The 25,089-nt window shown below is 31.7% G+C and overlaps 1 protein-coding gene across 1 annotated transcript in view; it reads right to left on the bottom strand.

Annotated features, from left to right (window-relative positions):
* Positions 1 to 25,089, bottom strand: part of LOC142340349 (uncharacterized) — a 67,945-nt gene that overhangs the window by 36,019 nt on the left and 6,837 nt on the right. The window contains exon 2 of the mRNA XM_075390923.1: positions 3,278 to 3,533. Coding sequence (XP_075247038.1) covers positions 3,278 to 3,533 — 256 coding nt within the window. The remainder of the gene's footprint in view (positions 1 to 3,277; positions 3,534 to 25,089) is intronic.

Below are 25,089 nucleotides of genomic sequence, written 5' to 3'. Positions count from 1 at the left end.
ACAAAAAATAGACAACTCCTGTTCCTTCATTTTTTCCGTTTGATAAGTTTAGTTCTTATCAAAAATACTTGCGCATTGCCGCATACGTTCTCCGGCTTTTGCCGAAACATGCCGGCTACTGTAACTTTGATGATAGCATTACTGACCCTACTGAGCTTGACGAAGCCGAACGTCATCTACAGTACTTGGTGCAGGGGAGTCTTTTGAAACCGAAATAAAAGATCTGCTTAACAACAAATCTATTAAACGGAGTAGCGGAACTGCTCCACATTCACCGTTTATTAGTCCAAGTGGGCTAATCCCTTCCTCGGGCCGCATCAAGCGTTAATGGATATTGGGTTTAACGTAAAGTACCCAATCATCTTAGATGCAGGTCATCCGTTTGTAAAACTGTTCCTTAAACACACTCACGTAAAGCTTTAACGCTCACGTAAATCATCAAGGCGTTGAATACTTAAAATCAATTGCACAGGAACACTATACATTACTGAAACTAAGATCGTCTTTGCATTCGATCAAAGCACACTGCCTGAGATGCCGAGATTTCTAAGCTGTAACTATGCAACCAATCATGTCTGACTTACCTAAGGAGAGACTTGCTTACCAGTCTCCTCCCTTCACGAGCAGCGGAGTTGACTACTATGCGCCGTTCTATGTTACTGTCCACCATACTACTGAGAAAAGGTGGGGCCTTCTCTTCACCTGTCTCACTACTCGCGCTGTCCATGTCGAGATAGTTACATCCATGGACACCAGTTCTTATGTTATGGGATTTGAGCGGTTTTTGTCACGTAGGGGTACACCTGCCAAGATTTGGTCGGACAATGGCACTAACTTTTTTGGAGCGGAGAAATAACTCCGAGAAAGTATTGAAAAGTGGAACGCTGTCAACATTGCAGCTGAGCTCGCTCACAAAGGCATAAAGTGGAGGTTCAATCCACCCAGCGCACCACATCGAGGTGGTATCTGGAAGAGCTTGGTAAACAGTTTCAAGTGCGTGTTGTATCCCATTCTAGGCACGCGTCGCCTCACGGATGAGGTACTGCATACCACCTTTTGTCTCGTGGAGAATGTTCTCAATTCGCAACCTTTAACATCCGTAAGCGCTGATCCTTGCGAACTGAACGCTATAACGCCCAATCACTTTCTTTTAAGAGAATACTCTACCGGTGTCCCGTCTCTTGTCGGCAATAATGAATTTGACATTCGAAACGTTACGCCCGTTCGCAGTCGTACGCTAATGCGATCTGGTCCCGTTGGATCAGAGAGTATGTACCGACGATGAACCGACGTTCCAAATGGCAGACGCCTGCCGAGCAACAACTTAAGACCGGTGACTTGGTTTGGATAGTTGAGGAAACGAACCCTAGGGGTTACTACCCTACCGCTCGGATTGTGGAACTCCCTTACGGCTCCGATAGCGTCGCGCGCTCCGCCGTTTTACGTACGTCGACCGGTTCACTCGTCCGCCCACTTGTAAAACTTGCACCAGTTTTCCCAAGATCTTCTTCTGAGCCGGAGGATGTTACGTAGTAAATGGACAAATATTAGCCAATACGAATCGAGTATTTCTAAATAAGAAAAAGGTATATAAATCGTTCCAAATAAGAGTAAAATACGTTCTAATATACGTAGAAAGTTCCGAAAATGTTCTCTTAACCTAATTTTAAGTAAATATAACCATGATATGTATCGATTAAGCTGGTTTTCGGCTTAATATTTTTAGGCTATCTAGACAATTGTTGGACAATTACAAACCTATTTGACTTCAATAACATCAGACCAAAAACCGGTAAAAGAGCATCAAAAAACCTTGCCGTCTAAGATTTCACTTGTTGTCTTGATCATAATAATGCTGACACGTTGTTGCTTTGTAACTATATGGAGAAAAAACGTCTTTGAATAAACATTGGAACTACTGTTTTATCAGAGTTAATACGTTTTTCACATTTTTTCAGCTTTTTCTTACAAATATAAAGTATAAAAAAAATTGAGATTAAATTATTTGTTGATTAAGTAGGAATAAATGATGCATGGGAGAATGAGACGGAGAAGACAGCACAGAGAGCACGGAGTGCTGGCTGAGCTGAATTGTGCGGGGAGCAGATTTCTTTTTACAAATTCAGCGGACTTTGTTCATATCTCAGCGCATTCCGTCGTTTTTCAACTCATTATTAGAAGTCGTTTCTAAATTTATTGTTTTTGAAATATCAGCGCACTCAGCAAATTTTTTTAGATAAATTCCAGAAACATCTTAGTTCACAGATTTATAGACTTAGCCGAAATTTTTGGTTTTAGTATATCAACACCCGGGTCGAGAAAATTTATGTAAGAAATGAGCTGAAATGCGCTGATTTTTCAAAAAGTTCAGCGAAAAAACCTTACATAAAAATGCGCTGAAATGTCCTGAAATGCGCTGAAACTTTGCAAGAAACGCGCTGAAAACCGCCCAGTTTTCAAAAAATAGCTATCACTGCGAATCGAACCTTGTTCTCCGGTGCCGCAGCCTTCACCCAATCCACTGCTCCAAAGATTCTTGAAGTTCTTCCTATTTAGTTTAATTTTATATTAATAGACAGTTTAAGAAGAAATGCGCTAAAATTATTTAAGAAATGCGCTGAAAATTCAGCGCATTTCTTTCATATTTTCAGAGTTTTTCAGCGCATTTTTTAAGAAAAAGTTAATCGTTATATAAAGAAAACTAAATGGTTCGAAATTGAGGAAACGTTGTCAAAAAGCGTTTAAATCCCCTAAATAATTTTAAGAAATGCGCTAAAATTTGACTACATTTCTTACACAAAGTTTCAGTGCATTTCAGCGCAAAATTATGTAAGATTTTTGCGCTGAAAATTTTCAAAAATCAGCGCGTTTCAGCTCATTTCAGCGCATTTCAGCGCATTCAGCTCATTTCTTACATAATTTTAGCACATTCAGCGCACTTCTTACAAAAAAACGCGCTGAAACGGCGCTGACATCTCGACCCGGGCATGATACGTTTACTGCTTGAGCTGACATTGAATTATAGCTCAGCTGCCACTCATTTTTTCTTGTATTTAGGACTAATAAATGCTGAAAATAGCTTACTAAATCCTTATTGCCAATAATAAACAAAATCCCCTGACGGGGAAATTATTTTAGCCTTAATCCAGCTGGTATTAATGTCGTCAGTTTTTACCAGCGTTTTTAACTTTGGTTTCTAACTTTGGATGTCGTGGGTTCGATCACTGGGTAGGTTAAACATAATTTCCTTCACTTTGATAAGTGGTAACGACTGCACCAGTTCTGAAAGAGTTCCACAGATTTGTCGACTCCAATGTCTTGAAAACAAGGAAGGGTAGGACCATAATGAGCCAGCTGATCCAGATACACTTAAAGGTCTTGTTTAGTGTCGCTTTTCTGTCCACTGATTGTAAAGTTATCAGAGTTTCCGTTGTCTTGCTATAGAGATATCCAGTAATTATTACGCATGGAATTTGAATCAAAGCTGGAATTACCGCTATGTTCACAAAAGGAGGAATGAAACACCAGTCACACTGAAAAGGGACAGCGGGTGATGCGAGTCTGCCAGAAAATTTTCTGAAGAAACTTTTTCTTCAATGATTTTCCATAGTTTTAGAGTAATTGTATATATTCGATAGCAAAATATGATGTTTTGCATGATTGGTTTTTCGAAACCGTCTCTTTTATTAAAACTATGATTTGCAGTATTTTGGTGAAACAATGATAAAATTTGGCTCAGAAGCCCTTGCACTTTATTCACTAGAGTAGTGGATAAAAGAGGGGTACAGATCAGCCACCCATTTTGTCCCGGCTCTCCCGTATGGGTAAACGGGCCAAATCGCGCGTCTAATCGCCTCCCCCACTTTTATCCACTACTTATATCCACCACTATATATACACATTACGCGCACAACTTTGTGTACAAAAAATGCATATAACCAGTATTATTTATGTACTTTACACGCGAATCACTCAAAATTGCCTAGAAATTGATAATAAGAAACAAGTTTCTTTAAAAATTTAACTTTACACATGAGGACGATAGATCTATGATGTTTATCTGGGTGATTCTATGTACCTGGGTACAATTTTCTTGAGTCGAGTCTTGAGAGGTCTTGTTCAAAATGTTTACTCGCCTTTACCACGCTAGGGCAGTATTGGTTGACCAATCTTAATAGCTAACTGTGGGGGAGAGTGCAACTACAGAAAGCTTGAATATTTTTTCAACTTTAACTATTAAGATGACTTAACTCTTAATGAAAAGCTTGGTATAACACCACACATAATTTTAATAATTTTAATAATTTTAATGTCAGACTATCATAGAAAAAAAGGTTCTCGATTTTTTCCACCCGAATAGACCTTTTTTCTACCTAACACTTTTTGCCTATTCATCATTAGTTTCACTTCACTACAAAAACTAGCGAAAAATTTGAATAAGTTTTCTTCATTTGACGAGATTTTAATAATTGGAGCTTCATCCAATACTTCATTATCTGCAGAAAATCTAAACGAGACTAATTTAACAACTCAAATGATTACAATTTGTCAGGAGAACAAATGCATAACTGACAAATCCGCTGAACGCACACTCGAGATCGGGAAAAAAACAAAAACAAAACTGTACCAGTTATTCCTTACCACGTTCAAGAAGCACTTACAACAATACGAGCATTAGGAAACACTGGACAGGTTTGAAGTGAACGTGCCAGAATATTTATGGTTCCGTGACAAACTGAGAATTTCATTCAATGTTGGTGAATTTGAGTCTTAACTAACCGCAGTTTATACTATGGAGGGACAGCTGAATCTTCTATAGCTGCTGACAATGTCTGACGGAGGATACATATGGGGAAAGGAAAAGTGGAACAAGATATTCATCAAAATAATTTGGATATTCATTGGAAACAACTGTTGAGCGATAAAAGATATTTCTAATCCACTCTCCAGAGTTATATAAACTTCTCTCAATCATGTGAAAGCTATCCAAGAATCCTGGTCTCAATTGACTGCTATTCAGAATGGAGAAAATTTCTGACAATATTCATAGCAGAAGTTCAGAAGGAAAGTCAGCTACAATCTAGATGTATGACATTAAAATTTTCATAACTGATAAACATGATTGGTTATTGGAAATATAGTCAACTTTAATATTGATTTCACTATAGTGAATAAAAGTTTTTGCTCGAAATTTGTTAGTAACTGAATTTATTATAATAATCACACCTGCACAAATAAGCATAACCCTCTACCTAAAATCTTGCTTTTATGCTTATTATGCTTTTAATGCTTCATGAGCAGAGGGTCTAATTTTTTTGAAGTTATCATTAAGTCATCAATATCAATAGCACTAGATTCAAGTTTAGAAAATAGAAAATAATATTTACAAGAGCAATCGTGCTCTTTATTAAAAAATAACCACCTCTAGTTATATCTACGTTTGGGTGTACCATTTTTATAGGACCCCTCAACCCACTAAAGATAACAATAGAACTACAATGTTAACATTTTACTTTACTGGCATTACAAATCTTACATGTATACTTATTTATAACAAAACCTATTATTTGTTTGATAAATTTACATTCATTACAGACTCTTCTTGGCTTGTGTCTAATCTCCTTAGCGTTATTAACGATGAAGCCGCTTCTCGCATAAATATAATATTCTTCTTCATCTTCATCTTTATCTTTGTCTTTATCAAGGGTTTTATCAAAACTCTTATCAAACTTATGGGTTTTTTCTTTAACTAATTCTTTAACCAAGTCATTATCCTTGTCTACGTCCTCGTCTCCACTCATACTCTTACTACAATCATTCCTAACACAAACACCACTAAATAAATCTTATCCACATTTGCACACACCTCTGCTATCATCATGAAATTTGGATAACGACAGTTGATGTAATAATATCCCTCAAAACTCTTTATTGCACACAAAACAATTATAAACCATCATTTACTATGGTCAAAAACTTCAATTTTATCAGCCGCATTATCTTTTGAGTTATAAAACTCTGAGAGATAACCTTTACCAATTTTATTTTAACAACCTCTTCTAATATCTACCATCTAAAAGCTGTTCTCCTTCTTTAGAATAGTTACCTTTAAAAATTCAAGAAAACTAGAACTAAATTTTTTTTTTGCAATATGATATTTTTCAATAATAGCTCTAACACCAGCAACAATTAAACGTTTAGTCTTCTTATTAAAAAACCTATTTAGTAAGATATCTGTGTAGATGCAATGTATGTCAACAACTGGCTCTGGGTCATCATGATGTTCAATTTTATTTTCTAAATCTTCACCATAGCCGTACCCGTAACCCCGGTGGTTAAGACCTAACATATTAGTTCTACTTATTGAATGACTAGCAGTAGTAGCCGCTGAACAAGCAGCTCTTGTTGCATTAACTGGCGAAGGCGTTTCAAGGACATAATCATAATTTTATAATCCACTGTCTAGACAACTAAAAAACCAGCAGATGTCCAATTTAACAATTTAGCTCTAATTGCTCTTCTGTTAAACATCAATTCGAATGTTAAATCCTCTATGATTTAGATATTTCTTAATATAGAAAGAATTTATTTGCACTTATAGTAGCTTTATCAGTTGGACCATTCAATCTTAGTTTTAGATAACTGATTTCATTATGTCTCTCTTCAATTGATAATTCTCCTTTAAGAGCTACCGCCTCAATATTAATATTTCCAAAAGAAGAATCATTTAATATATTTTCATTTTGGTCTATAATAATAAGTGAGTCGATATTGGGGTTATATTTTATGATACCATATTAAAGATCCAGGTTAGTTAAAGTCCCATAATTTGCCACAATCTCATCACTTTTGGTTTTTGAGTATAAAATATCTCGAGTTTCTGCAGATAAAAAATTTTCAAACCCATAATTGAAAATTTTTTCAGAATTAAAAGTATTTTTAAAGTTATCAAAGAAGGAAGCGTTATTATATTTTGTAATGTACAGAGTATCTGCACTAGGCTACACGTATCATTTGAGCTGGCTTATGACATATGACAATCATTTGAATGTTGTGATGTCTCCCACTTGTAAAAAAAGTGTTCATTTGTATATTTAACTTACTATCCATATCATCAAGTACTAAAATAGCATCTTTGGAATCTTCTATATTTTTTTCGTAACCTCTTCTTTTATTGACTGTTTTATACCCTTCCCAATCTGATTTATCTGCACACTTCACAAGGATGGGTCTTTCTTCCACCTTTGTAATAGTATGTAATGGGAACTTTTCATATTCCAATTCTTTTAATTCTTTTCTCCATATCCCTTAAATCGTTTTTCTAACGCATCATCCTTGCTAGGCACACTATCAAAAATAAAAAATGCAAAAACAAACAAAATACTAATAAGGAAAGTTATATGCATCTCTTATAGGGTAAAATTTTTAAGAAGTGTTCGCGCTTAGCCCGCGGCCTCCGGCCGAAGACCTAGTCTAAGACCTAATCAAAGATCTAGTCTAAGTCCTAGTCTAAGACCTAGTCTAATACTTAGTCTAAGACCTAGTCTAAGACCTAGTCTAAGACAAAGTCAATGACCTAGTCGAATTTATATAACTGAATTGATCATTCTAACTTTTGAAGAATTTAATAATAAATTTAATAAAGATAATAAAGCTACGAGTAATATCGAAATAGAGAATATAGGTAGAGATATAAGTCTAATACCAATTGAAATAGTAATGAGAGTTGAAACACTACATATCAATAATGAAACTAAATTTAACATTATTGTTAATTTACATCCAATTGATGGTACTCATTGGGTACTCATTGGAGACAGTGATGAAGCCTATTATTTTGATAGTTTCGCTGTTGAGACTCCACCAATAATCACAGAAGAATATGTTCTTAGGGTCGGATGAGAGAACACAAGAATATAATGAACCTTTTTGTGGTGCATATTGTCTATACATGATCTACCTTATTGATAAAGGATTTAGAATTAAGAGTGCTCGTAATTCTCTAATTTTTCAGTTTAAATATCCTATAACATATAATGAGTGTTTTGTTTAATTTGTAGTAGTAATTTTAGTATAGATTGTGATGTTAAAGATAATAATGTTTATGATATTGATGATGATAATGATAGTGATAATGTCAATGTCAATGGGCTTCTTCCACGGCCTCTGGTCGATGACAATGATAGTGTCCATGCCGATGATAATGATAATGATAATGACAAAATCAATTATAATGTCAATGATAATGATAAAGCTGACGCTAAAGCTATATCTTTCCCAGAAACAATGAGATGTGTAATATCGGGTCCTAGTCAATGAGTAGGACTTGGTTATCAAAGAATCTAATTATAAACAGATTACTTTTTGATAAGCTGTACATAATCGGTCCTATAGGTGATCAATATCAAGATCTCGAAAGTGTTAATTAAAAACAAGATGTTGAGTTCATTAAAGATATAAAGGATTTTCCCTCACCCGATCAATACCAAAAAGTTCAAGAAACTTATGATATTTGATGATGTTAAAGCAAAAGTATCAGTTATCAATGATTACTTCTTTAGAGGTAGGCACAATAATTGTAATTTGATATATCTTCATCAAAATCTCTTCTTTCTGGTTAGACAGAATATCAGGGAGAATTGTAATCTATTTTTTAAATCAAAGAGGTAAAGCGCTTGTATCAAAATAAGAAGCTTTTTTAATGATCCTGAACTTACTTATGAAGATTTTAATGGCCTATGTAATTATTGGTTTGAATATATAGATCAATGTCATCCTAATCTATTGATGTATACGTTATTAACTAGTACTTATAATCGATATGGAGTGGTTTTGTTAGAAATCAAGGTAATAGAGATCGTCAAATCAAATGTGATCATGTTGCTGCTGAACGTGATCATATGTACATGATGATTAAAACGAGACATCTATTTGGGTTTGTAAATGAGTTAGAAAAGATTATATATGATTTACATTTTAAAGAATATTGAAAGGAAATATAAATGACATAGCTCTATTTAGAGTTAATAATGGTGCTGGTGCAATAGCTTATGATTGTATACAGAAATTAATGATATATCTTGGTGTATTCCTAGCATTGATTTTGTACGGTCAATAGAATTACTGTACAGAAAGGATTATTTAAAAAGGATAATGTAGATTTTAATTATTATGAAAGAAAGACCTTTTTATAGGAATGTGCCTGATGCTACTAACTTCTTTTCTGATCTAGGTATCGAAAGTGGTATGGAAAGACCTCACTATGTAATAGTTGGTTTTGAGAATAATAATGTTAATGAGCAAACTCTTGATTCAAGTAATTTTGGCATACTGAATATTACTAAATGTTATTGTAAGGTTTGTAGTGAGTTTTATCCCGAGGACAGAATGAATTTTATTTACGGCTTTAATAATTATAAGGAGTCTTTTAAGGAGATTATTATTTTTAATAAAGATTTTAACGGATTACCTCATAAAATTAAACCATATATAAGTCATAGACCATTCAAATGTAGTTATGGAATATATGACTTTACTAGATATCAAATTGATCATATAGGTCGACAACCAGTAAACCTTTGTTTATTGTACAACATTTCGAATTTAGTGTTGCTGTTGCAGTTGTTATTAGTCATGCATTGGTATAAACTAGAAAGGTTTTTAAAGATGAACATGATGGCAACAAGATGGCTGACATAGTCTCGTAGAGAGATGGTCGAAGAACCATAGTGTCGAAAACAACTCGGCTTCGCCGATAGAATCTCAGGGTAACTAGTCAGTCAAACTGCTTTGCAGATAGCCGGAGGTTGACATAATAATTGTAATACGATATTTCTTAATCAAAATCTCTTCTTTTTGGATAGACAGAATATCAGGGAGAATAGTAATCTGTCTTTTTTTCATCAAAGAAGTAAAGCCCTTGTATCAAAATAACAAGATTAAGGTTTCTTTAATGATCCTGAACCTACATATAAAGATTTTATTGCTTTATGTAATGAAGTGTGGAGAGAGCCTTATAACTTCATTGTAAGTGATATATCTAAAATTTAAAAAAATTAATGGTAAAATAAGAATTATTTGGGATATGAACGTATTATAGTTATATTAGAGATAGAGTCAAAATATTTCTATAACAATAACTGTATCTATAACTATAACAATAGCTATAACAATGTCTATATCTATAACTATAACTATAGCAAGAACTTTAACTATAAATATAGCTATATCTATATCTCTAACTAAAACCATAACTGTATTCTAAATCAAATGTTTGGAAAAACTCAATACATTACCATTAAAAACAATCGGACTTCCGTGCTCATCTCTAATATGAAACCCTTTATATTCTATTCTTTCTTTTTTAACATATTGATATAGTATATTTTTAGGCAGAATGTTTATCATAAAACCTGGTTGTTCTATTAGATTAAAAGTTTGTAGAATGCCTGCGTTATTACCATTATCTTTAACAACAGATTTAACATTACAATGAATGTTAATAGTTTTAAAACCCATAATATCAACAATTTTTTGAGCTCTGACTTACTGCCTTATATAGTATTTTCCTAATTTCTAGTAATGATGATAATGAGTTTTCTACTTCAAAGCTAAGCGCTCCTTCTTTTATTTCCATTTTACATTTTATTTGTATTCTTAATAGGTTCTATTATAACTTTACCTTCAGTTTTTTTTAATTCTGCTATTTCAGATAATTCTATTTCAGAGACTAATGTTAATACTAGAATTAGATCTATAACCAGAGCCATAACTATCTAAAATCCTAGCAGCATATAAAATTTGATTGTTCCTTTTAATTACCCTAATCACTGAGTTAGAATCTGATTAACACTAATTTTTTTGTATTAATTATGGGCTCACTAAAGTTGAATTTTTCTATTGATTTTATCACTCTTATGTTAAATGCATGTTTTTTTTAGATTTAGTTGGAGCTTCTCATATCTTTTGTAGTTCATATAGAATTAAGTTATCTGTCATTTTTATGAAGACAAATTGAGCTTTAGCTCTATCTAGATCAAGCTATATATCTAGCTCTAGCTCTAGCTCTAGATCTATATCTGCATATTTTATCTGTAAAATGGAACACAATTTGGATACGACATATTGTTATAATAAAGATAAACACAAAAATAAGATCATAAATTATAAACCTAATGATCTAGCAACAATGAGTACAGTTATTACTAAAAGAAATATAATTCTCAATAGAGAGGAGAATCATTTAAATATACATGATTCTTATCTGGAGACAAAGTTTATTGTATCACATAACGCCGGTGGTGTTTTTGAAAATGATGCCAATATTAGACTAGTTCACTATGTTATGATGGCGTAGTTTAGTTCTGTTAAATATGAAACTAGTGGTGGTAGGACGATTGAATATATAGATCAATGTCATCATAATTCATTGATTTATACGTTATTAACTAGTACTTATGATGGATAAGGAGTGGTTTTGTTAGAAATCAAGGTAATAGAGATGGTCAAATCAAGTGTGATCATGTTGCTGCTGAACGTGATCATATGTACATGATGATTAAGACGAGAGATCTATTTGGGTTTGTAAATGAGTTAGAAAAGATTATATGTGGTTTAGAATTTAAAATAATATTAAAAACAAATATGAAGGATATAGCTCTATTTAGAGTTAATGCTGGCGCTGGTGCAATAGCTTATGATGGTAATACAGAATTAATGATATATCTTGGTGTATTCTTGGTATTGATTCTACTAATGACAATAGAATTACTGTACAGAAAAGATTATTATAAAAAATAGTGTAGATTTTAGTTATTAGGAAAGAAAGACGTTTCATAAGAATGTGCCTGATGCTACTAACTGCTTTTTTGATCTAGGTATGGAAAGTGGTATGGAAAGACCACAGTAAGTAATAGTTGGTTCTGAGAAAAAAAATGTTAATGAGCAAACTCTTGATTCAAGTACTTTTGGCATAATGAATTTTACTGAAGTTTATTGTATGAATGGCAGTGATTTTTAACCCGAGGACAGAATGATTATTATTTATGGTACTAATAATTATAATGAGGCTTTTAAACAGATCGTTAGTTTTAATAAAGATTTTAATGGATTACCTCACAAAAATTAAACCATATATAAATCATAGACCATTCAAATGTAGTTTTGGAATATATGTATTTGATACTAAATATCAAATTGATCATATAGGTCCACAACCAGTACAACTTCGTTTATTGTACAACCAGTACAATTTTAAATTTAGTGTTGCTGTTGCAGATGTTATAAGTCATGCATTGGTATTAACTAGAAAACTTATTAATGATGAACGTGATGGCAATAAGATGGTTGATATAGTCTCGTTGAGACATGGTCGAAGAACCATCATGCCAAAAACAACTCGGCTTCGCCGATAGAATCTCAGGGAAACTAGCCAGTCAAACTGCTTCGCAGATAGCCGTAGGCTTATAGTCAGCTAGCTGACATGACCGTAGCTCTAGCTATGTCTCTCACTCTAGTACTACCTCTATCTCTAGCTCCAGCTCTAGCTCTAGCTCATGCTCAAGCTCTTTTACTAAACTATTTCCTTGTTGTCCTGAGAAATTCCTTAGCATAAGTTTTATCAAATTTCTTTTTATTCTCTAAAGTTAAAGGGGCTTCGCCCTTGGTTCCCCAAGCTTTACCTTCAAGTTTACCTCTAGGTTTGGCCTTAGGCAAAGGCTTAGGCTTAGGCTTAGTTTTATTTACAACAAAAAGATTATACTTTCTCACTTCATTTATTTTTATATATATAAAAATGAGTCTTTTACAGAAGTTCAAAATTAATTCATATTGTGTTGGTGGTAGACATTATAATGGTACTACTGGCACTAATGTTAATACTAGAATTAGATCTATAACCAGAGCCAGAACTATCTAAAATCCTAGCAGCATATAAAATTTGATTGTTCCTTTAATTACCCTAATCACTGAGTGATAAACTGATAATCTGATTAACACTAATTTTTTTGTATTAAGTGTGGGCTCACTGAAATTGAAATTTTCTACTGATTTTATCATTCTTATGTTAAATGCATGTTTTTCTTAGATTTAATTTGAGATTCTTGTATCTTTTGTAGTTCATATAGAATTAAGTTATCTGTCATTTTTATGAAGACAAAATGAGCTTTAGCTCTATCTAGATCAAGCTATATATCTAGCTCTAGCTCTAGCTCTAGATCTATATCTGCATGTTTTATCTGTAAAATGAAACACAATTTGGATACGACATATTGTTATAATAATGATAAACACAAGAATAAGATCATAAAATATAAACCTTATAATCTAGCAACAATGAGTACAGTTATTACTAATATAAATATAATTCTCAATAGAGAGGAGAATCATTTAAATATACATGATTATTATCTGGAGACAGAGTTTATTGTATAACATAACGACGGTGGTGTTTCTGAAAATGATGCTAACATTAGACTAGTTCACTATGTTATGATGGCGTAGTTTAGTTCTGTTAAATTTGAAATTAGTGATGGTAGGACGGTTGAATATATAGATCAAGGTCATCATAATCCATTGATTTATACGTTATTAACTAGTACTTATGATGGATATGGAGTGGTTTTGTTAGAAATCAAGGTAATAGAGATAGTCAAATCAAAAGTGATCATGTTGCTGCTGAACGTGATCATATGTACATGCTGATTAAGACGAAAGATCTATTTGGGTTTGTAAATGAGTCAGAAAAGTTTATATGTGGTTTAGAATTTAAAACAATTTTAAAAAGAAATATAAATGATATAGCTCTATTTAGAGTTAGTGCTGGCGCTGGTGCAATAGCTTATGATGGTAATACAGAATTAATGATATATCTTGGTGTATTCTTGGTATTGATTCTACTAATGACAATAGAATTACTGTACAGAAAAGATTATTATAAAAAATAGTGTAGATTTTAGTTATTAGGAAAGAAAGACGTTTCATAAGAATGTGCCTGATGCTACTAACTGCTTTTTTGATCTAGGTATGGAAAGTGGTATGGAAAGACCACAGTAAGTAATAGTTGGTTCTGAGAAAAAAAATGTTAATGAGCAAACTCTTGATTCAAGTACTTTTGGCATAATGAATTTTACTGAAGTTTATTGTATGAATGGCAGTGATTTTTAACCCGAGGACAGAATGATTATTATTTATGGTACTAATAATTATAATGAGGCTTTTAAACAGATCGTTAGTTTTAATAAAGATTTTAATGGATTACCTCACAAAAATTAAACCATATATAAATCATAGACCATTCAAATGTAGTTTTGGAATATATGTATTTGATACTAAATATCAAATTGATCACATAGGTCCACAACCAGTACAACTTCGTTTATTGTACAACCAGTACAATTTTATATTTAGCTCTAGCTCTAGCTCAAGCCCAAGCTCTTTTACTAAACTATATCCTTGTTGTCCTGACAAATCCCTTAGCATAAGAATTGTCAAATTTCTTTTTATTCTGTAAAGTTAAAGGGGCTTCGCCCTGGGTTCCCCAAGCCTTACCTTCAAGTTTGCTTCTAGGTTTGGCCTTAGGCAAAGGCTTAGGCTTAGGCTTAGTTTCATTTACAACAAAAAGATTATACTTTTTTACTTCAATTATTTTTATATATAGAAATGAGTCTTTTACAGAAGTTCAAAATTAATTCATATTGTGTTGGTGGTAGACATTATAATGATACTAATACTGGTATCTATGTATCCATTTCGTCAAAAGGTAATAAGATGTTGGAAAATTTTTGTACATAATGTAAAAGAAATAAATCTATGACAGTATCAGCCGTAACATTAGACGCTGAGGGTTAAAAGATTTCTTTAAGAGTGCTGCTACAGTAGTAAAGCTACAGTTAACTTTGGTAAAAAAGTGCTAGTAATCCAGTAAGAGCATTAGAAATAGCCAGTAGAGTAGGAAGTTCAGCTGCAACTAGAAACGTTGAAGCAGCTCTAGCGGCTACGCCCGGGATAATTAAAATAGCAGCAACTGGAGAAGGTATAAAAGTAGAACAAAAAGGAAGAGGTTTATAATGAGGTACAGAGAAAAGATAGTTTAATTCCTTTTATAATGTTTTTATTGTTATTAATTTTATTGTTAGCTTGAATCTTTTCATTTACCACTCCTTCTGTGAGTGTAGATAATTTGGATATAGTAATGATTCAGTAAGATGGATTGGTCATTTTCAACAGTAAAATAACTTTCTATTTCTTTCAATATATCTTCTTGATTAAACTCATAATGCATCTCCAATCTGGCTTGTTCTTCATTATCAACTAACTTACTTTCTAAAAGTATAGCTATGAAAGGTAGAGGATTTTAATTAGGTACGCAGAAGAATTATTGTTTGCTTTACTATAACTATAGCTATAGCTATGGCAAATACTACAAATATAATTTAACTACAACTATAAATACAACTATAGCTAAAACTTTAACTATAGCTATAGCTATGACTAGAGCTATAGTTTAACTATAACTATAACTAAAGCAATGAATAAAACAATAAATATACATAAAACTATAGCTATGTCTATTACTAAAGCTATAACTAAAACTATCTATGAATAACAAAACTAATATAAATATTACTGAATATATTATTGTTACTCAATAATACTAACTTTAGAATAAAATGTATTTAACTAATAATCTTTTAATCTTTCTCCTCTAATCTTCATATACTTCAACTAATTCATTATATTCACCTTTATCTATCTCATTATTTTTCATTGACTTCAGATAAAACTCATTAAAACTGTCACTAAATTGGTCGGCTAGAATATACATTTGTGAAACCTTAAAGTTTTTTAGGCATCACTTGTTTTTGATAATGAACCAAAAAGTGTTCCTGTAGCAAAAGCTGTTAGTATAGAATCAGGTAAACATATACCTGTTAATGCAAATGATGTTGTTGTTGCAGTTGTTGCTATAGAGGATAATGCTATTTCAGTTATCTCTGCTATATTAATATAAGATTTATATTTGCTTAGCTTCTTTTCATAGTTATAAGTTTCAGTTTCGTTATAATTTCTTATTGTTTTTATAAAATTAATATTGTTATTAAATTTATTATTAGCTGGGATTTTATCATTTAAGTATTGTTCAGAGAAGGCTCTGAATTACTTTAATTTTGGTGTAAAGTTAAGGTGCACTAGATTTAGTTTCTTCCATTTCAAATAACTAAACTTTTTTCTTAGCTATAACTATGACTAAGACTATAACTATAATCATAATTCTAATTTTGGTCATAACCATGATAATCTTTAATTATAACTATAACTATGGCTATAACTAAAGCTAAGAATATAAAATGAAAAAACTATCAATCTTTTTCATTATATTATCATGATTAAAGTCATAGTGTATCTCTAGTCTTGCTTGTTCTTTGTTGTCTACTAGTTTGCTTTCTAATAAAATAGCTAATATATAATGTACTATTGCTTTATAGTTTGTAGAGGAACTTCATCAACAGAAGAATATTCTTTTAATTAAGCTTTTTAATTTCCCGTAGACCAGTAGTAAACAAATCATCTAACTGTATGTTAGCAAGATTCTGAGTAAACTTATTATTATCAAATTCTGGTATCAAAGGAAACCTTAATACAAAAATTAACTCTATTTTTTAAACTTCCTTTGCTGATTTAATCAACTCATTATTTGGTTTATCTTTAACTTGTGTTTTATTTAGTTGTTATGTTTTAGTGGTGACTTTATCAAACTCGCCTTTGCTTAGTTTATGTATAATTTTAATACAAAAGTTAACCGTATTTTTAACTTCATTTGCTGATCTAAAAAACTCATTAATTGGTTTATCTTTAATTTGAGTTTTATTTAGTTGAAATGTTTTAGTCGTGAGTTTATCAAACTCGCCTTTTCTTAGTTCAGATATATTGTTACCTAAAATATCGATTTTATTAGAAGCGGATAGTAACTTGCAGTCAAAAAACTCTTTATTAACAAAATCTTTTTCATCTGTGGGAGGTTGTACATTTGTATACTTTTAGGTATCTTTCAAGTCAATGTTCTCATTATGTTCTAGGAATAATTGGTGAGACCAAATCAGTGTTGATGTTCATGTTGATAATGATTGTTGTTTAGCCTGGTTGAATCTATTTCTTGTCATCTTTTTACTTGTTTACAGTAAAAAACTATACCCAGATTGCTGGCTTATCAGGGAACCTGCTTTGCAGATGACCGAAGGTCTATATTTAAAGATTCTAAAACTTTAAAACCTTATTATTAGATTCAAAATCGAAGTCAGATTTTAATAATTTTTGTTCTTAGTATATACTTTCTATTATTTCACCAACGGTATCTTCTATTCTAAACATTGATGGTTGAGTTTTTAGTACTTGATTAACTTTAAATAAATCTCTATGCCAATTAGACGTATTTCCTTTAGTGAAAAAATTACGTTTATTAGCATTCCTAACATAATCTGCAAGTTTGAGCTTAGAATTAATAATCTTAGAACTAAATGACTACCTTACATTATCAGGACGATTAGAAGCATCAACGGGTGACATTTTTATAGTACTATGAAGGTTAATATTATATGTTACAACAGCATCATTTAATAGATTTAACGAATTACCATCACCATTTATAAACATTGGTTTGTTAAATATAAGCAATAATGTTCCATCAAACCTTTGAGTGAATACAGCTTTTAAATCGTTATATGTAGAATATAATTTAGTTACGTATTCTTCAAGTAAAGATTTAAATGTTCTGTTGTACAAATCATTACTTAAATCAACCATTATTTTTCTGGTTATCTCCCTTCTGATAAGATTATTTTAAAAGCATTAGTTCTAGATAGAGCAGAATTAATTGTTAAAGGTACAGGCCATTAATATTTAGTAAATATGTCTATAACGGTTAAAAAAAATTATAATAAATATTATATTTACTCAAAGCTGACATATCAATTAAAAAGGCTGACCATCTTTCAATTTTATGTAATGGTATCATTCTTTCTCTTCTAAACTATGTTAGTATTGGACTAAATACGTCTTTAGCTGCTAATATTGGTTGTTTAGCTTTAATTGTAGTTTGGGGTTTGACTCTGCTTTGCAGAAACTTTTTTATGAACATAGTCATAGCTTCGCTCATGGACGTAGTCATGGTTTCACCTATTTACCATAATTCAAATCAAAGTAATCGAGTTGTTCTTGTTTAATAATATTCATTGATGATAATTGTTTATATATCTTTAACAAATCATATTATAATCCATCTGATCAGCTTTTGTTTCTAGTATAAGCAGTTCTAGTCTTTCTATTAAGTAGTCGGGGTTGGGAGAGAGGTAAAGCCCTTGGTTTTGCAACCCGAGGTGAGGCTGGCCAGAGTCCCGCCAGGGCTGGGAGCCCTTAGTAAATTATTTACTTAAATAGTGGTTTCTTCTCACATCAGACAAGTGTTTTATTGTTTTATATCTATTGCTTCTCCTATCACCTGTTCCCGTATCATATCCAATAACTCCTAAAAAAACTTTTAATTTTTCTTCATCTTCCTCATCCTCGATGTCCTCATTTTTTTTATTTGGATTGGTAAGAAAAAAAAACAGCCAATTAAAAAATTATAAACATTATCCTCAACTAAAAATGCATTCTGCTCTAGAGTTTTATCAAGACCATTTCATATTCCACTTTACCTATATTCTTGAGATGGAACTGTAAATGTGAGTTAGATTGAGCACACAATGAACAATGAATATGGGCTGTGTCTTTATCAATTACTACTCGTGAATTAGTGAAACTGCTTCGCAGATCATCTTGAGTTTCCAGTTCTTTTATTTGTGCTATTTCGTGGGACTTCGTCCATGCTTCACTGATCCGGGAACCGGCTTCGTCGATAGATTTTGTTTGTTTATCTTACTCTCAATTTTGTCAATTTAATGATCTTAATGTTTGTTTACCTAATGCTAATTTCTTTTCTTTATAAGCATTTAAGTATTTAGTAAGTGGATCAATTAACTCTTCCGTTTTACCATAATATTCTTGTTGTTTTAATTTATCTTCTAATCTATTTCTTCTGATTATTTTGTAGTTTAATTAATTCTTTAATTGTTTCTGACCATTTTATGTTTATAATATAGCATGGTTTTAGCTCTAGTTAAGACTATAACTAGTGTAAAGATAAGAAAAATTATGATAAATCATTAAATAGTGTAATAGCATCTAGGATTAACATTCCATCATCATTAAAAGTTAACTGTTTAATAAAATTTATTCGTAGATCAACGGGGTTGTCTTCGTCTAGTCCGAGTGTTATTAAAAACTCTATAGGAGCACTTTTAATTTTATTTAGTAAATCTCTTCTGAATAGATATAAATTTTCCTCATGAAGATACTATTTTAAAACTCTTGTTTAATACTATTTACATATTATTATAATAGTCTTCATGTTTAGCATTGTTAAATATCTTTATTCCTTTCTCTTTGGCTCTCCTTTTACCACAACATTTAAAGCTATATGTCTCAAGTGATAGAGTTATAAACTCCTCGATAGGTTTACCTCCAAATTGATGTTTGAATTCACCTGGTACTTTTGCACTGGTGTTGTCTGGTGTGTCTAGATTGGTTAGGTCCATATGCTCATCACTGCATATGCTCATCAATGCTCATCTCTGCTAATCAGCTTTACATTCCGAGAAAATCAGAACAAAATTGGCAGTATCCATGTAATGTAGTTTTAAATCGTTGAGTGGCGGCTTTACAATATTATGGAAAACATCGAACTTATGTAATTTAACCTACTTCTAATATAGTAACACCGACATTTATTGGTGACTCGTTTTCTATTTTTTTCTTTGTATATTGAAAGTGGCTATAATCCATATATCTAGTTATATTCTTAAAAGTTGATTTACCTAAGTTTTTCATTATCTTTTCTTCATCACTTAAAAACTTACTTTGAAAGAAGTGTAGAGGATACATGCACATTTTTCCATATAATGATTTGACCATTAGTTTGCCTACATCCTTCTCGGATTTAAGTTTAGCTGTTTTTTTTCTGTATTGATTTGAATATACTCTTTACATATAAAATCTTGTTTAAATTGAATTGCTCTATGTATTTCAGTTACTTTTGCGCCCATCTTAACATTAAATTTTAACATTCTATAATGAAGCAAACATTAGTATTTATGGTTATGGTCTAAGATTACTTTCTCTCTTCTTGCTCTACATTATGCTCTTCCACTATAGCCTAATTCATTGTCGTTTATCTTTCTTTTTTGAGGCATTAGAGATAGTTGCTCTGTTTTAAGTTTACAGGCATCACTATACTCAATAACACAAACTATATAATAACCATAATCAATATCATCTGGAGTATTTAATATATTATCTATAGATGTGTTAAAGTACTTGAAGTCTTCATACGGTAGCTTTTGCATTATTGCATAGCCATATAGGTTGTTTGCGTCTATGTACCAGATGGTCTTGCTACTTTCACTATAATTAACCAATCTATTACCCTTTATACCACATATACCTCCTCTCATTACCTCAAAAAAATCATCTATCAATTGTTTATCTTGTAATGTATCTAACAAAGTACCATTTGACATTAAACAACAATCAAAACAATAACCGGGAAGATTTGAAGAGGATTGACATTGAATACATACATACTTATTTTAAAATTTTAATTCTTGCAATATTCTATTTTTTCCACATCATTCTGTAAAAACTCTACAGTTAGATCTTTACCAGTTTTTATTATTAAAGATATTTACTTCTTGTGTTGGTAATTTATTAGAGAGAGAGAGAGAGAGAGGATTCGAAGTCTTCTTTTTTCAGATTACCTATAAGTTATTGGTCGGAGTCTAAACTAAAGTATTCATTAGGATTGGTGTTTTAATTTTACACCGTACATTTTTCATTTTCATCTAGTGGAATAGCTAAGAAGTTAGAACTATCTAAGAACTTATGATACCAGAACTAAACATCTTAGACTTGCCAGAAGCTAGTGGTATGTTATCTACATTTCTTTTGTCATTATTTTGTTTAATCAGTTCGCTATATAATAAATTGAAATCATAGTCAAAGCCATTTTGCAAAATAACGGGAATGAAGTTTTCTTGTTTATATCTTAGATTACATATTTACATTCTGGCCCTCTATATTTTTACCAGTTTCATTAAAGTGATCTCTTACTTTATTAAAACAACTTTTTCTACAAATATGACGTATAGTATCAGCGTTATGGTGCAGCTCATCTTCAGTAGTTAATCTCATCTTTTTGTTGTACTTAGAATTATTCTCACTTTCCATTTCTAATAGATCTCTGGCAAATTTTTTGATACAGTCAAGATCGAAATAGTATTTGAAGTTTCCATTGATCGGGACTTGCTCCGTTCTTCGACACATATAGCCTACAAATATTGATGTATGTTCAGCTATTACATATTTGTTAGTATGTTCTGTGACGTTGAAAACACAACATTCTATATCGGCAGTTTAATTTTTTTTTGACGTTTGTGTTCATTTTTAAAAGTTATATGTTTCTTCATATGGCACAAAATCTCTGGTTTAATTGAGCCGCTACATATGTGATTTTTATATTTAATTTGTGAATAAAACTAATATGTACATCTACTACAAAAATAGTATTTATGATGACCACCATTTACCCAAACTAATATTCGGACACTTTTTATATTTATTACCTACAAGGACTGGTTTAAATAGCTAATGGTGTATAGATAATATTATAAAATATTTGTACTCTTATTATATAGGCAAAGTCCTCTTCTTGTCGTTGTCGCGGTACAAATAGTTTTTTTACATACTTTTTTTCACTAGTTGCAGGGTCTTTAGCGGGATGTAGCCATGTGGTAATAGATAGTTTTAGACTGTTATAATTGTAATTACGTAAGTTTAGTATTGATTTTGAAATTTTTAGATCTGTTCGTAAATCTATATAACTACCAATAGATGCTTTAGTTGGTTCAATAATAAACTTAATACATTTTACTCCAAGAAATTCAATTTCGTAAACAAAACCAATTGTTTTTTTTCAGAATCTAGCTACTGTTTGAAGACGACGTAATCATATATAGACTTATTAAAATTATAGTCGGTGTTGAAGAAAATTTTTGTGATGTTAACTTCTTCTTTAGTTCTATTCTTGTACTCACACTATGCTGCAATCTTATATTTAAAACTCATAATTTTTGTAAACTGGTAACAGTTTTAAATTTCTCCTACTGAGTAATTAATTAATTCATCTATATCTTCAATGTAAGTTCCAGCTTTATCAGTAATATAAAATTCTCTCAAGTTCATACCATTTTCTCACTTTAAATCATAGTCTTCAGTATCCTCTAGGTAAGTTCTATTATGACTATATTAGTGATTAGTAAATGCTACGTTTCTTCATTATGTTTCGTTACGTTCTATACATGTACATATTTCTAGTATAAAAATTATCATCAGTCTCAGTTCTAGGTTTAGTCTTAGTCTCAGTTTTAGGTTTAGTCTCAGCTACACTCTTAGTCTCAGTTTTAGGTTTAGTTGCAGTTTAGTCTTATTATCAGTTTTAGTCTCAGCTCCATCTTCATCATCAATCAGCTCTCTGGTTCTTTCTAAGTATTCGCTTGATAGAGTGTTATTAAGAAACTCTTTCTTGAATTGAAAGATAAATGGCAGATAATACAATCGTTGCTTTTGTTGATATCCATTTTTAGGGGAAAAATTAATTTTTAAAATACAAAATGTCAAATTGTAGAGATAAAAAATGTCCCAATTGTAGAGATAAACAGTGGGAAGAATGTTGTTATAAATGTAGAAAACAACTTTTTGAATGTTTTATATGTAAAGCGGTCATTAAAGAGAAAGATAGAAATGACCATAGGAGTAAACATTTTTTTGAAGCGGAGTTATATTTAACTTGTAGTATGTGTAACCTTGATAAACATATTTTTTAAGGTTTAAAACAAATGACTTCAGATTCTGTATTTATTTACATTGATATAGATTTAGCCATACTAGGGATAGATTTAAAGATCATGTATATAGATATAATATTTGAGGTCAAAAAATTATTTATATTTGGGAATAGTTTTTTATTTTTAGGAAAAAAGGAAAATGTCAGCGTTTCGTGATGAATAAATTTGTAGGTGTAGTAGTGGATAAAAGTGGGTAGCGATTAGTGGATTGTTCTAAGTGTTACAAAAAATGATATTTTTAAAATGTATTTGAGTGAATAGAGAGTAGTGGATAAAAGAGGGTATCGATTAGTGGATTGCTCTAAGTGGGACAATAAATGATAGTTTCAAAATGTATATGATTGAATAAAGAGTAAAGAATAAAACGGGGTACGGATTAGACGCGCTATTTCGCCCGTTTCCCCATACGCGGAAAGCTTGTTGGGAAATGAGACAAATCGGGTGGCCGGTCGGTACCCCCCTTTTATCCACTACTCACTAGAAACATCAGTTTCGAGTAATTCAAATCATTTGTGGCATCTTAAAGAAAAAGTTATACATTAGAATTTCCGCTTTTTTCCGAACACTCTTGAAGGTTTCGTGTCATTGCTCTGAAAAAGCATTTTTTATCATCATTAAGTTATTCAATAGTACTCAGGAACTCACTCAACAACTTCGGTAACCAAAACACCAAATTGATTTGATGAAGTTTGGAGGAAAAATTTCTAAGAAAAAATGGGTCTAGGAATTAAACCCAACGGAGAAAAACCCCCACATTATTTCAGATAAGAAAAAAACCCACAGCAGCAAAGCCCCAATTTTAAATTTGAATTTTAGTCAGGATAAATTGATCGGTTGTGATTGTTTCATATCATGTCCCAAGGGCCGCTAAGGCACGACCATAGCGCTAAATGCGCTAAATGCGCACCACGTTAAAAGTCAAGTAGGGGTTTATATAAGGGTGGGGGTTTAATTTACGTGGGGGGTTGTTTCCTATCTACAATTAAGTTCTTTTTTCCGTGAAATTTTTTTCAAAACCGGAAAACGCAAGATGTCTGTTTTTCGATTATTATGCATAATTCTCTACCTTTTTGATTGTTTACATTAAATTTAGGAGTTTTTCTTGTATTATGAATTAATCTTCATCTTCTTTTTTTCCATTATATGATATCACAGTGACTTCACATCAATTTTCGATCGTTCAATCAAATAACATTGAGACAGTTTCAATAATATCTCGGGTTCAACGATTTCTAGTCCACGGGTGTGAATATTCTATCCATGCTCATGAATCGAGAAAGAACAAGTCAGGCACAAGTGTATTTGAATCAAAATAATTTTTTTAAAGAAAAATTTCTTAAATATTGCAGAAATTTTTTAGGGCATTTTTGGCAAAGTTAATTTTTTTTCGTAACGAAAGTTTTATATAACATTTACGGAAAACTTTCTCAGGCAATCTATTTCTAAAAGACAACAGATGAGAGCGCTTGAATTGTATAATATATTTACTGAAAAAGCATCAATTTGGACAGAGATTTATGTTGGTGTTCATATTTTGCTGAATTTGCTCTCACGCCTTAACGCTTTTTGAAAGAAAAAGATAATAAAAACGTTTCTGTAGTTTAGACTACAGAGAATTATGAAATACTATACGCAGAAAAAACGATACCACTTTTTTGAGTACTCTTTCCGGGTTTCCTAATGGATTAAATTTTTTGAGCTAAGGCTTCGATCTCAAGAGAACCTTTTTAGAACAAATTATAGTGTGCAAACAATTCTTCTCTTTTTGTTCCAAAGAAACTTCAAGTGGATGAATAAAAGAGTTCTACAATTTATTTAGATACCCACCCGGGTCCAGGTTTTGACAAAAAATAATGTAAGATTAGCGGTGAATAGCGGTGAAAAAAACTTTTTTCACCGCAAAGCGCCCGCATCTTTTAGCGTTGAATGCGCTGAAAGCGGTGAATTTTTGTAAGAATAGCGTTGAATTTTGCGGTGAAAAATTTTTTTTCACCGCATTCACCGGAATTCTTACAAAAAAGAAACTGCCGTACAAGGGTTCGAACCTCTACCTGATGCGTGTGACCAACTTCGTAATCCACTGCGCAATCTGTCA

This window comes from Convolutriloba macropyga, chromosome 5 (genome assembly GCF_964194025.1).
Source record: "Convolutriloba macropyga chromosome 5, txConMacr16.3, whole genome shotgun sequence".
In the NCBI taxonomy this organism is placed as follows: domain Eukaryota; kingdom Metazoa; phylum Xenacoelomorpha; order Acoela; family Convolutidae; genus Convolutriloba; species Convolutriloba macropyga.
This window is presented reverse-complemented; position numbering and strand designations above follow the sequence as displayed.